Raw genomic sequence first — 14,429 nt, 5'->3', positions numbered from 1 at the left:
AGGTAAAACTGTGATATTGTCTTTATAGTATAAATAAACGTTAAAGACCCTGTACATCATTCCAGGTATATTATACAAGGTATTACATCCTAAAAGTGGACTAAATGTACCTCTGACACACGAACTGAACCTGCAGTTTGTATTTAGAGTGATTTTACTCATCAAGATTAAGGTCTTCCTTGGAAAAGTAACTTATAAAACTAACAAACAAATATCCCGCTGCTTTCATGACTAAATCACAAGAAGCTTGATATTACCACTATTTTACGTAGAAGGATACTGACTTCAAAAAAATGTTCCCCTTAGATTACTGCCCCGACTGTATTCTCCTTCTCTGGATGCTAACTGAGCCGAGCGTTTAGCTAAAGCGAACATTCGTCAGCTAAATACGGCTGCTACAAGAACAACCCACGCAGCTCATTATTTTTAATCAGCGCGACCTTTGCACTGACGATACGTTTCAAGCTGCCGCTGTCAAACTAGAGGCCGAAGAGTCAAGGGACGGAAATATGCCACACAGAGCTCGAGCTTGCACTAGAGTGTGAGCTATTTGTGCATTAAATATCTCCCCCTAGAGGCAGAAGATTAAAAAAATAAGGATCTTAAGGATTTTGAGTCTGGAGGTCATTTATTTTTGTTGTCTTCATGGAATGTTTGGGATTTTCCTCCATCCTGACATCCTGGCGGACTTATGGTGCATGATGTGTGGCCATTTTGTAATTAGGAGTTTGTTAGGAATCTATGGAGGACTCCTGCTGGCGGAGACATCGCTGATATTCCCGGCAGTGGAAAACTATGGAATGATTGTGCTATTATCTTCTAATTTAATCTACAACTTTGTAAGGAAATCTTAAAAATCAGGGGAAAGTTTTCACCTTCTTAACTTGTGGGAATGCTTTAGGTAGCTCAGCTCAAAAACGAGGCAGATTTCGAGCTTTCGGCAGCGCGATCTGCACATCTCTGTCGTGTATAAAAAGGGGTTTCGTTTGTGTTTGAGAGCACACTCTTTAAAGAACAGCAAGAGACGTATGAAGGAAAAACAAGATTTGGAAATAAACAGCATGTACGTGTGCGTGGGGAATAATTATTTACACAGATAAATGCATGTATGTTTGAGAATACCCCTGATGTGTTAAGATGGGTGCTGGTTTGGTCAGGGTGGGGTCAGTCTCCGAGAGCAGGTGAAGCCTGCGAAAGGCATGATGGGAGGAGACACAGCGGAGGGTCCTGCTTTCATTTGGTCTTTAGTTTGCCCACCTCCCCGTTGAGCTTGCCCTCCTTCGCCAGCTTCTCGTTGAGTTGGCACAGTTGGCGAAGGAAGCCTTCGTTGGGGCCGATCTCTCTCTTATGCCGCACGGTGGCCACGGCCTGCCGGGCATCCATTTTATGGCGCAGCATGAGGTAGGCGACAACCATGGTAGGGGAGCGGCTGTAGCCTTCTCTGCAGTGGACATACACCTTCCCTGGAGGATACAGAACAGAGCGATGAGTGTGGTGCGAGGATAAAGATCTAGCGACGAGTACTTCACATTGTTTTTATATGGAAGGTACTGATTGAATTGTATGCACTCTGATTACGTCTGCCCCCCCTTCAGTTAGTGTCTGGTCGAGAGTTGTGTGTATCTCATCTGCAGAGTTACACAGTTCTTCTCTGTAAACCTGGTAACACCAAAATGCCCAATGTCCATTGCTCACAGTTGTTCGCTCCTTCCTAAATGTCTTACATAATTCTCCAATCTGAGAATCTTCATATATTCATACAATATACAAGCCAACTCACCTGTAATATACACCAATCAGCAAAAACAATAAAACCACTGACAAGAGAAGTAAATAACATTGACATCTTGTGACAATTCAATGTTCTGCTGGGGAACTTCTGGACCTGCCATTTGTGTGGATGTTATTTAGACATGTAACCCACCTAGACTAGACCAGGCACCCCCACCCCATGGCAATGACACTCGTTGATGGCAGCAGGATGCAGCCTGACACAGGCAATTATCTGTGGGATGATCCACAGAGGCCCCTCCTCTCAACCCATAGGACCCAAAAAGCCCCCACTAACAACATTCTGTTGTCAGACACCACAGGACACCCTCATAAGGGCCATGTCCATTCACTGATGAGTCCCAACTGTTTTGGAGGCACAAGGGAGACCTACACAATATTAGGAAGGTGGTCATAATGTTATGCCTGATTGGAGTATCTAATATCATCACAAGTTTGCTGCCTCTGTGTTCCTGCTTATTCTTTGGATGCTGACTATCTATTCTTTTTAACCACTATCAATCTTCCATGCATCATCTAGTATCGTGAACACTTGTTTGTATCATGTATTAGTATGCTGCTTTATCCAGATGTACTCTTCATAGGAATTCATCTACTTTCTTCTTAATCTCTTTTCTGCTCATCTCCTCCATTCTCTTCCATCCAACCTCACTCTTTCGTTTCCGTCTCTCTGGCTAGAAGATTTCTTCCATTTATTTTCTTGCCATCATCACCTTTGCATTTCCTCTGGGGGTTTTAGGCTGTGGGTTCTGTCAAGTGTTGCCAACAACAACAACGCATGAGACCGTTTTTCTATGTAGGGCAGAGGCAGACATCCACAAAAAACAATTACATGAGCATATGAAGTTGCAAAAATGTTTGAACATTTTACTGGAAAAGAGAAAATTTAATAAAAAACACAAACAGACAAACGTCAAGAGATAACTTTAGAATTAAGTTGAAATGATTAGAACATGGAGAATTCATGTTTTGTGTCAGTGGCTTTGAAGTAATGCCTAAGTAATCTCTAAGACTGAACAGACATACCAGATTTATTCCTTAATGGTGAATGTTTGCTCTATGAAAAACAAACAAGGAGGCTGAAGTAAAATGAGGAAACAAGGAAGAATTGAATTAACAAAGAAAACAAAAGAGAGTAAGAGTAGTTGTGGGAACATATGCTGCGGATAAAGTTGCCTACGAAGCAGATTCCTTGCCAGGAGATGCAAATACAAGACCTGACCTCTGCTGCAGACTCGGCAAAGTCAATCATCTTCACTGCACCCATGTGACGCGTCCTGCATACGGCAGAGAATCAGCGCTGGTGCAGAACACACCTGTGTTCACCGCATTTCTACTTTCAAGCCTGTTTGTACTGTTTCCATTTCTCTGTGTGTAACCTACACTTTCATTACAGTCTAGCTGAAGCGCCATGAGGGATTTGACTTGGCAGAGCAGCAGACGAGCTGGACTCAGGTCAGATCTGCAGATTCTGCACTTTATTTGAAACTCAACACCTCTCCATGTCCCTCTTCTACTATTATCCCCAACATCTTACTCCTCTCTTCTCCTCTTTCCTTCCTCAATAGTCCTCTGCCAATGAAATGACCTCTTCAATACCTAATCACCGGGCCTGCCACAGATCGATGCTGATTCCACTGTATCCTCTTGTTAGACACACAGGAGATTTGGCTTCACTCATCTCCTCACTCCATCACTCTCTAGTTGACACATTTCCCAGTCTCTACTCCTTTAGGGCGGCAACGTCGCACTGATTGTGTAAATATGTGGATTTGTGTGGAATACTACTCCAATCACTTTCCACATGTACATCACCAACACTTTAAAGAGGAGATGGTTTGAGCGTGTACACCATTTGAAGGATTATAGACAGTTTAGGCTTCTGCGTCAATGTGATGCCGTAGCTACACTATATTGCCAAATGTATTCGCTCATCTGACTTTACACGCATGTGACATCCCATTCTTAATCCATAGGACTTAATACGACATCGGCCCGCCCTTTGCAGCTATTACAGCTTCAACTCTTCTGGGAAGGCTTTCCACAAGGTTTAGGAGTGTGTTTATGAGAATTTTTGACCATTCTTCCAGAAGCCCATTTGTGAGGTCAAACACTGATGCTGGATGAGAAGGCTTGGCTCGCAGCCTTGGCTCTAATTCATCCCAAAGGTGTTCTATCGGGTTGAGGTCAGGACTCTGTGCAGGCCAGTCAAGTTCTTCCACACCAAACTCACTCATCCGTGTCTTTATGGACCTTGCTTTGTGCACTGGCGCGCAGTCATGTTGGAACAGGAAAGGGCCATCCCCAAACTGTTCCCACACAGTTGGGAGCATGGAATTGTCCAAAATCTCTTGGTATGCTGAAGCATTCAGAGTTCCTTTCACTGGAACTAAGGGCCCAAGCCCAGCTCTGAAAAACAACCCCATACCATAACCCCCCTCCATCAAACTTCACACTTGGCACAATGCAGTCAGACAAGTACCGTTCTCCCGGCAACCGCCAAACCCAGATTCGTCCATCAGATTGCCAGATGGAGAACCATGATTCGTCACTCCAGAGAATGCGTCTCCACTGCTCTAGAGTCCAGTGGTGGCATGCTTTACACCACTGCATCCGACGCTTAGCACTGCACTTAGTGATGTATGGCTTGGATGCAGCTGCTTGGGCATGGAAACCCATTCCATGAAGCTCTCTACGCACTGTTCTTGAGCTAATCTGAAGGCCACATGAAGTTAAGAGGTCTGTAGCGACTGACTCTGCAGAAAGTTGGCAACCTCTTGCTGTCGTTCCCAATCGCTTCCACTTTGTTATAATACCACTGACAGTTGACTGTGGAATATTTAGTAGCGAGGAAATTTTACGACTGGACTTGTTTCACAGGTGGCATCCTATCACAGTACCACGCTGGAATTCACTGAGCTCCTGAGAGTGACCCATTCTTTCACAAATGTTTGTAGAAGCAGTCTGCATGCCTAGGTACTGGATTTTATTCACCTTAGGCCATGGAAGTCATTGGAACACCTGAATTTAATTAATCAATTTTGGGAATACAGTGTACGTAGCCAGCCTGACATGCACCTCCCCAGAAATGTAACTACGCACCACGGCGACGCAGAGCGCAACAGCTTTAGTATGGAGTTATTTTAGTATATTTATTATGGGATATGCTTATCCATCTCCACAATTTTCAAATTGATTGTTTTGGATCAATAAAGATGGACCACATAGAGGAAAGGAGGTTCGGAGATAGAAACATTTGTATGACTCGTCTTCAGCAAAATTTCGGCGAAAGTTTCTGTTGCCATTATTGAAAGTGAAGCAGGAAGTAGAAACAAAAATTAACCCAACTGGCAAAAAAAGACACAACGCCGACTAGTGTTTGGGTGTCGTTTTTACAGAGCGAGCCAGACTGACGAGTGCACAAGTATAAATTGCTCGCATAGGCGTAGGCTACGTGCGTAAGTTACGTTACGTCTAGTCCCACAATACCTTAAATGAGCCTTTAAAGTACCATCAGTTGTTGCAACAGGCTTTGTTGAATGTCAAACCCCTCTTGTTCTCCCCATATTTACCCAATATGAATCTCTGCACTTAACCTTAAAATAAAAGGAAAAAAGCAAAAGGAAATTAATCACAAAGAAGAAAAAGAACAAGAAAAGAGGTCGGGGAAAAGTGTTAAGAATTTGAAGCAAGCTTTAGCCTTTGTTTTAAGCTACTTGTTAATTCTCACACATACAAAAATAGAATCACAAGCACACCTATGAAAATTTTAAAAGACTGGCAGCAGGATATAACGTTGTTTGGTTTAGTGCGAGAAACTCACTGCAAATTTGTCACACCTTATTTTCTGCATGCTGCAGAATTCAAGGTTAATAGATTAGACTGATTGATTAGAAAACCTTGAGCTAAAAGACGCTCAATTCCTTTGTGGGGCCGTGGTTTCTGATAATTCTCTTATTCTAACACTTTTAAATGACTAATTTCAAATCATAGTAATTAGATGAAAGTGTGCAGAGCTTGTAAACATGACACGCTGAAGCCTTAAGGCTTTGCTACAGGAAACTCCTGGGAACAATGCATCACTGCAGTCCCTCATTGAAACCCCGGACCTATGACCTTTTTAGAGCTCACAGCTGAGGGTCATGAAATGTCACAGATTATGATGCAGGAAGCACAACATCGAGCTGTAGCAAAATTCTCTCTTCTGCACAGCTCTTCACCTTTGATACTCGTGCACATTTTGACAAACTGCCTGGGAATGCAGGATGCTTTCTGTGTCCTGTATTCTTCTATATCCTCCACATGCAGTGGCTAAATTTAGTCGTAGCTTTGGGAGAACAGGGGAAGATTTTTCTTTCTTTCGTTATTTTTTATTTTTTTATTTTTAGAGTTGAGGCCCACTGGGGTTGACTGTTTCTTCAATTCTGCTTTCCAAACTCCTGTACGGACGTGTGAGATGTAAGAATATAGCACATCTGACCCGGCAGCATGTAGCCTTTTAAAAAATATATACAGCAGTGCTTGTTTTGTTCTCTTAAACAGTCCAGAAGTGAAGTGTCACAGCGCCTGTTTAACACTGCTAGTAAAAACTATTTCTACAGGTGCATGTATGCATGGAAGATTCTGACAACGCTGACATCGAGGGACGTGATCTGATAACATGGAATATGGAGCAGGGCTCAGGAGTGTGTCAGATTTAGCTTAATGCAATCAGGGCCAACATGATTGTCTCCAGTCTTCAATTTACGGCAAAGACGTGGACTGAGATTGAGTCAATGAAAGAGGCCTTTGTTTTTTTTTTAGACAAGCAAGAAGAGGAGCTTGTTTTCACGTCTTGAATTGTGGGAGCAAATGAGGTGTGAGCTGCTGCAGTGAGAAAAACATTGTTTTACTGTTTGTTCTTTAACAAAACCGTTCTGAAACCAATACAGTTATAGCAGAACCACCATATGGCTACTTTAACATTTCACTCTGAAGAAGACCTTTACAGACATGGAATACAAGTTAAGCTGGCTGTGTGTCATTCAGACACGGCTGACCTTTACAGGAAGAGATTTGGCATATAATGCAAAAGACTACACGGTGCAGGAAGTTACAGCACATATAAAGCATGACCCTGACAGTTCCATTAAGTTCTTGACGTTACAGCTACTGGAACCATTTCGATTTTTATTTTTTTTGTTAAATACACCGCCTGGCCAAAATAAAAGTCGCCACCTGGATTTAACTAAGCAAATAGGTACGAGCCTCCTATTGGATAATTACTGCATGGGGGATTATCTTTCAGTTGGCAACAAGTTATTTAACCCCAACTGATGCAATGAGTAGCTCCTCATTTCTTAAACAACCATGTCGAAATACAAAAAGATGCCAAATGTTAACCGCAGAGAACCACCGTCCACGACTTTGGTTCCCACCACCAAAGTCACCATGCTGATAGTCTTGGAGCATCAGGTGAGCCCAGATGGAGTCATTGGTGGTATTTTATTCTCAAATAGAGAGCACTGGCGGCAAGAACAAGCGCCGTCCATACAGTAGCAGTATTTGTATGTTTAGCTTGTTTCACTCATTCTGAGAGGGAAAATGAAAGAGGGTTACCTTGGCGACGAGAGGCCTGGAATATCCACTAGTGATCAACTTTCAGCTACAAAGCAAAGAGTGACGGGTGAATTGTTTTATATGCAGATGGGGCTGAAGGAATTGATGGAACAGCTCTATGCTCTAGCAGTGCAACCAAAGTCTACTGAAGCAAAAGTATGTTGAACAATGGTGCATGTGTTTGTAGTTACCAGGTAAGTCCACTTTCCTTTCTGCTTTACCAGTTCCTGACGGTAATATTAGTTTTTTTTATTTGCTAAATGGGTCACTATGTTCACTTGGTGGTTGCTACCTTTACTTGTGGTTGGGTGCTTTGCAGGAAATAAGATGTTTATTGGGGTTTTGCAGTTGCTTGTTGCGGTTGGAAATAATCCCATGTGAACTGAAACCAAGCAGCAATGTTGAAGTGCAGAAACTAAGTTGGGTTATAATTTCCAGTGGTGATGCGATCTCATTGTAAAACCGTTCAAACACCATCTGACCATTCAAACACCTGGAAACAAAGAAGGGCTTCTAAATAGCCTCACCTTTGCCATTATTGTGTGCTAAGGCCTTGTCGATAAAGTCAGCCCCCTCCTCAAAGAAGGCACAGAGGCAGAACTGATCGGTGTCGTTGGCCTTGATGCCGTGGTACGTGATGCCCGTGCCGGCGTAGAACTCCGCACTGGTGTTGACGTGCATGAAGGAGGTCCCCTCTGCCACGTTGAGGACGTGCGTCACTCCGAGTTTCTGCAGACGCATCGTGTTCTGGGCGACGAACCTGGATGGGCGAGACGGCGATAATGGTCAGAGTTGAAAAATAAGACTTTCAGGGCGACTGTTGATAGGAAGATATATGTTTTGGTTCTGTCACATCATAAAATGATGAGAAGCAGAACAAGGCACATACCAGTGAAGAAGTGTGTCGGCACCGTTTTTATTTCAAAGTGACATTTTGACAGTACAGGTTGCATCTTTCGTAACAACTCTGCATGCATTTCGTGGACACCATATGTCCACTGGGAGATGCAAAAAGGGCTTTGCAGAACTTAGCAGTAGAAGGACTGTCCATCAACTTGAATGGTTCACAGAGCTAAAAGATGATCTAAACATAGGGGACACAATACAATAGCGGTATTTGTCACCAAAATGCTACAGACACTGGATGGCTTTGAGACAAAACCGATTTTAAATGAGCCGTGCACAGAAAATAGCGCAAAACAGAGCAACTGTCTTCAAAGGCAAGAATTATGAGGCAGGAAAAACCAAACAAAAGTGAAACAGATGGATTAAAAAGGAATACAAATGTAAAAGAAACAAACACGACACGATTTCATTTCTTTCGGCACTGGATGATTTCAAGCGGGACAACAGACAAGTACAGCTCCACTCCAGCAGCTTCATCTCTATCTCCACCCTCTCTCCTTCCAGGAAACAATAAATCTATTTCTGCTTACCTCCAGCTCTAATAAATGCTGCCTTTCAGTACTGCAATACTGCATATTAGATCTATACAGAGCAATACAACGTTCTGGGCTGCCTGGCTCAAAGCCTATGGTGACCATCCAACCTGGCCAAAGACACTGATCATCGATTCTGATTAAGACATCTTTTTGTGTATCAATATAGTAAAATGTATTTAGGTTTTATGGAGCAATTAGTGTCACTAATTCTACATAATTTATCTTTAAACAGTACAATATACATTATAATGTTGCTACACAGATCTAATAGACAAAACATATATGGCAAAAATGGAAATTGAGGCTATCTAGGGTAAAGTTGTCACCTCTATATTTACCTTTATTCAAATCGAAGCATTGTAAATCTTCCTTAATCTATAAAAACGCTCACCCTGACAGAGCTGTGTGCTTTTATTGCCATATCTGCTTACAGTCAATACCAGGCTGCAGGGGGGAGGCTAGGTGACCCCGGGCAGCTCCCCAGAGGTGGTGACTGCAAAGCCCACGCCACAAGAACTAATAAAAAAATCCTCCCCGCCACTATTTTGCTTTATATGAGAAGAGAGGAAGCGCTCTGTCTGACACCGTCTGCCAGCTGCAGGACAGAGAAATGTGATGAAGCAACGTTCATCATTTTCCCCGTTTCATTCACAAAACGTCTTGTGTATATTTAGACCGAGCGTAAACTTGTGCTCATGAATGATTCAGTAAATGCTTACAGTGAGAGAGAGCACTTACATGCAGCGCAAGTAAAGCGAACATAATCCCGAAGCCTCTCTGTGTGCTGGAGCGTGGCTCACATTTACTGTACTTCTACGCAACGCGACGCGGAGGCGCGCCGGGTTGAACCGGGTTCACAGCCAGTGGTTTCCTTTCCGATTTGCCTGGCCTGTCCTAGCCTACTCACCCGGGGATCTGCAGTCCCAACGCATCCATTATTAAAGACCTGCTTCACAAAGAGCCAGAGTGTTTCTGCAAACAACCACACCTTAAGACGTGTCCCTGAGCTGCGCGCGCTGGTGTCAGACTGCTGACTACTACTGATCTGAAAAAGTTTGCAAAGTACAGTCATAATGCATTTATGGACATTTTCACTGAGTAGCTGAACAAACACAAGTGCTGTGCTGGTCACCGACTTATGCAATGAAATAACTCACAGAGGACTTCTTCAAACGATGGATATTGAAAAGAAAACAGTAGTTAAAATAAGAAGATTTTCTTACACAAACGAACAATTAACACGTGTATTTAACTGGGTCATGACCTACAGTCAAACTAGATATTGGAGCTTAATTCCCGAGGGACGCCATCATGAGAAGGTTTAATGAATATTTTCAAGGACAATTTTTTTTTTTTTTGGAACTGCAAAAAGACATCTGTGTCATTCGCCACACACACACGAGCACTGTGTTAATAGGTGCATTTGTTTTTAAATTGGATTTTGCTGGCCAGCTCGCCGATCTGATTTGTAACAGGGTACAATTAATAAGATGCATCAGCAGAGATGCCTACCGGGTCCCAAGCGGTGGAAACGGTGGACGAGGCCCAGGTTTCAATCAACAATCAATACCACCTCGCTCTGCCTGAGACATTTGTAATATCGCGTTACATTACACCAATGCTTTCAGCCTGTTCAGACAGACAGTCTATAATACACTTTAATAGTAAACTTGTTCACTAATTAATCTCAAGTTGTTTGAAGAGAGAACACAATTTCTTCATCAAGAGGAAATCATAAAGCTTAGAGCTCATTCGAGTCTCCTTTTGAGGCCGACAGTGTGGTCTGATCAGCTTCAGCTAAGCACCGGAACGCCTGCACTTTGCGTGGAGACTTGGCCGGCCAGGTTGGCACATTCAGATTGATTTAGTTGTAGCACCGCGCTACAGTAATGCGCTCGTATTCTGTCCTGCTCGCCCCTCCTCCTCCTCCTCCGGCACTCTGCTGGCAGAGGCCGGAGCCACATGATGGACTGCACGGAGACAACAACTTTCTCTGGGGCATCCCCGGATCGCTTCTCCACCACGAATCCATAAAAGTTACATTAGGAGCTGCTCTGTGAAAGCTTGGATTACATTACAAGTCTGCAGAATATATTTGAAAGTCAGATTTTCCGTAACCGTTTTATTCTTTATTGGGTGTTCCGAGAAAGCTGAAACTTGAGACGTGAAAAGGTTTTTTGTTTGTTTGTTTTACACTGAAGATGGAAAGTTTATTTTGTATATTTGATGCTATCAGCTCATCTGCTATATTTTATTCATCCTTCCTCACATTTTATATTAAAACAACCATTTGTTGGCCTTTACCCGCCTGTCTCAGTTCAACTAATGCTAACTAACTATTTTTGAATCAGCCGGGAAGTAGATGGAGTTAAGGTGGTGCCAACATGGCGACAGCCGGAGACTCCACACTGAGCTTCAAAACTGCTTTCCAGGGATCCTAAGGCTGATGTCACGGTTGGTTCGTCCATCTTAATTTCTTTCTTTCTTTCCCAACATTTCCATCTGTCTACACTATGGCTGTCCAATAAGAGCAAAAATTATTAAAAAAGAAAATAATCCATCTGTTTTTTTTAAGGGTTAGGGTCAGTTTGTCAGCGCACTGACACGAAGATTGAAGAAGGTTGTGTACTTGTTTTACCGGTTCAAACACTTGTGTCGGATGGTCAATTCCATACACAATCAGAGCAGGAAGTACCAGGAACTGGTTTTACTGGAACGCCAAGCTGTAAATTACTAAGGAGACAGCAATTTAATTTCCAAGCCAATGGCAACCAGTCAACCAACAACTGTGGATTTATGGTTCGGTCCTTGACATGTTTCCATACACATATAAACTATATACGCTACGGGTCTGAGCGCACAGCATCTTTCACAGAGGGATGGAGTTCAATTGCAGCTACTCATTTGTCCCTCAGTATGATTTTATACACAGAAAACTATGTCTGGTTTGTGCTAATGCTAACGTTCAGTCTTAGAAGTTCAGCTTTTGACGAGCAGAATAAATTTTGCTTCTAAAATAACAAAAACTTCTCTGATAACCAAAACTGAGAATTGTCTCCACCTAAAATTGTATTACTTGTGCAGTTTAGCTGCACATTTACTTGTAGGCTAATGCATTACTTATTGGGAACAAGGCTGCAACAAATTCAGATTTTCATTATTGATAGGTCTGGCAGTTCAATTCATTATTTGATCAATAAAATGTCATAAAATTAAACAATAAATAAATAAAAAAAGAATGAAACACTCAGTTAATTTCATATTTAGCAATTTCGTTTGAAAAATAATTTAAAAAAAAAACACTGACAAATGTAGCTACAGATTATTTCTCAGTTAATCAACTAATTAATCAGTTTTTTTTTTTAAAGAGCATTTCTTGAGCTGTTAAATTGCCGTAAACAACACATCCTGTTACACTTGATGTTGTGAGCATTTGCACATTCACCGTTTTTTTTTTCTGCACATTAGATCACAATGTGTACTACTGCTATTTAGAACCACAATTTCAAAATATTCTTCGTACATTTCATGTCGTTTCTTATTTCTCTGTCCGTGCTGCGCCAAACACCAAGACAAATTGCTTGTATGTGTGTGGCAGTAAATCAGATTCTAACATTCAGCTGCATTTCTGTTTTGACAACAGGTTTGTTTTAAGTGATCTGGTCTCTCTAAAGCTTCCCTAGAAGAAAATAATAAAAATACCCATTCTTCTGTTCTTGAATTAGGTCATAAAGGTGTACAGCCTACACTGTAAACCTACTACTCTACACATACTATGGTTTCTGCTGCATATGATTAGAGAGCATCTTTTGATTTGTCACGATCCTCTTTGTTCTGCATGAGGGCCACCTATTGTTTTGCATTTTATGAATGAAAGATGAGATTCTGATGAGGTGATTGTTGTGTTCCGGGGTGGAATGGGGAGCGGCTTGATGAAGATGGCACGATGGAGGGATTCATTGAGTAAAAACAGAAATATATTTATATATTTTAATATTAGCGTCCTTCACGTCTGAATCTGTGCAGCCATACATTTGAACCAGGAGCCGACTGATCCTCGGATACATTACGTTATTGTGACATTAATATTGTTGTTATTGTGTTACATTGTTACACAACCTCCAACTGTGTGGCACGCTGCTATGGGCTACAGGCTGCTGCTGCTGCTGCTGCTGCTTCTTGGAGGTTATTTGTTGACAACAACAGGCTGTCGGCTTCGTCCATGATGACAGCGGAGACGCCAAAAATAACAAGCCCGCCCTGCGTGCGTGCTGCCTGGACATGCGACACTGTTGTCACTGTGGTGTCTGGGAGAGAGGCTGAGAAGACTCACGCGTTTCCGATGTATATCCTGGGGAAGACCTCGTTGAAGTGTTGTGTCGGTAGGGTGTATAAGCCGTTGTCGTCGGACAGGAGCTCGTTGAGTTGTTGGACGGTAACCTCGCAGCCTGGAGCCGGGACTTCAGCCGGTGGCGGAGGCTGCGGCGGCGGCTGCTGCTGCTGCTGCTTCGTGGGACTCAGGTGTTTCTTCATGCCTCCTCTTCTTCTTCTTCTTCCTCTTCTTCTCCGTCTCTCAAACTAATGTCAGACTCGTGAGCTTCGTCTCGTCGTTCAGCTGCATTTTACCTCCGCACGTGAGTCGTGCGCGCGCGCGCTACAAGGTGTCTGAAGAGGCGGGAGCTCGACAGCCTCTCCCATCGGTGTCAATGTGGTGGGAATTTTTTCAAGCAAATCCGGCTTCACTTTCAAAGTAAAAGAGGGATTTGTTATAGCGTTTCTAAGCCAGTTTATTTTAATATGTTTATATTTGTCTCTGAAATATGTTCATTCATTCATCTTCTGTACCCGCTTATTCCTGTTAAGGGTCAAGGGGGTCTGCTGGAGCCTATCCCAGCTGTCATCCGGCGAGAGGCGGGGTACACCCTGGACAGGTTATCGCAGGGCTAACATAGAGAGACAGACAACCATTCACACTCACATTCACACCTACGGCCAATTTAGAATCACCAGTTAACCTAATGAGCATGTCTTTGGATGGTGGGAGGAAGCCGGAGTACCCGGAGAGAACCCACGCAGACACAGGGAGAACATGCAAACTCCTCAGTGCTAACCACCTCGCCACTGTGCCACCCTCTCTGAAATATGTGTCATATACACATTATTGATTTTCTTGAATAAACAAATACAAAAGCATAACATTTCTGTTTCATTTGTTTGATTGGGGTCTCATTGTCTACTGTCAGGTCTACTGTCAGGACCTGCTGATGTTTTGAGTCATTCTTATGCAAAAATGATTCTGAGTGGTCTAAAAACATTTAAGCAGCACTTTATAGAATATTGTCTATATCTTCAAGAGTGTCTTGAGTTTCTTCACCACCCATCCACCTAGAACTGAAAAAGTTGTCTTCAAGAAACTGTACAGGTCCTGTTGCCCTTGTTTTCAGATTCTTCTTTTTGCACAAAAATATAAGAGGACCTAATGTGGAACCATGTGGTACGCCACAGGAAATGGTTGCAAAGTGAAGGTGCATGTTATCAGTTAAAACCAAAGTTGTTCCGTCGTAACCACTTCCAGCACATCTGAGATGAGCCGGAACT

General features: G+C 42.7%; 1 protein-coding gene across 1 annotated transcript; it reads right to left on the bottom strand.

The window, feature by feature from the left end:
- Positions 1-1,108: 1,108 nt before the first annotated feature.
- Positions 1,109-13,889, bottom strand: dusp3a (dual specificity phosphatase 3a). Its single transcript, XM_084567803.1, has 3 exons — positions 13,165-13,889; positions 7,917-8,149; positions 1,109-1,463 (listed from the first exon to the last, which is right to left on the bottom strand). Exons 1-3 carry the CDS (start codon positions 13,362-13,364, stop codon positions 1,234-1,236), a joined length of 663 nt encoding a protein of 220 aa, XP_084423929.1. The 5' UTR covers positions 13,365-13,889; the 3' UTR covers positions 1,109-1,233.
- Between the last annotated feature and the right edge of the window lie 540 nt (positions 13,890-14,429).

Source organism: Chelon labrosus (assembly GCF_963514085.1).
Source record: "Chelon labrosus genome assembly, chromosome: 19".
NCBI lineage: Eukaryota > Metazoa > Chordata > Actinopteri > Mugiliformes > Mugilidae > Chelon > Chelon labrosus.
Note: the sequence above shows the minus strand (reverse complement) of the source record. Positions and strands in the feature narration are given on the sequence as shown.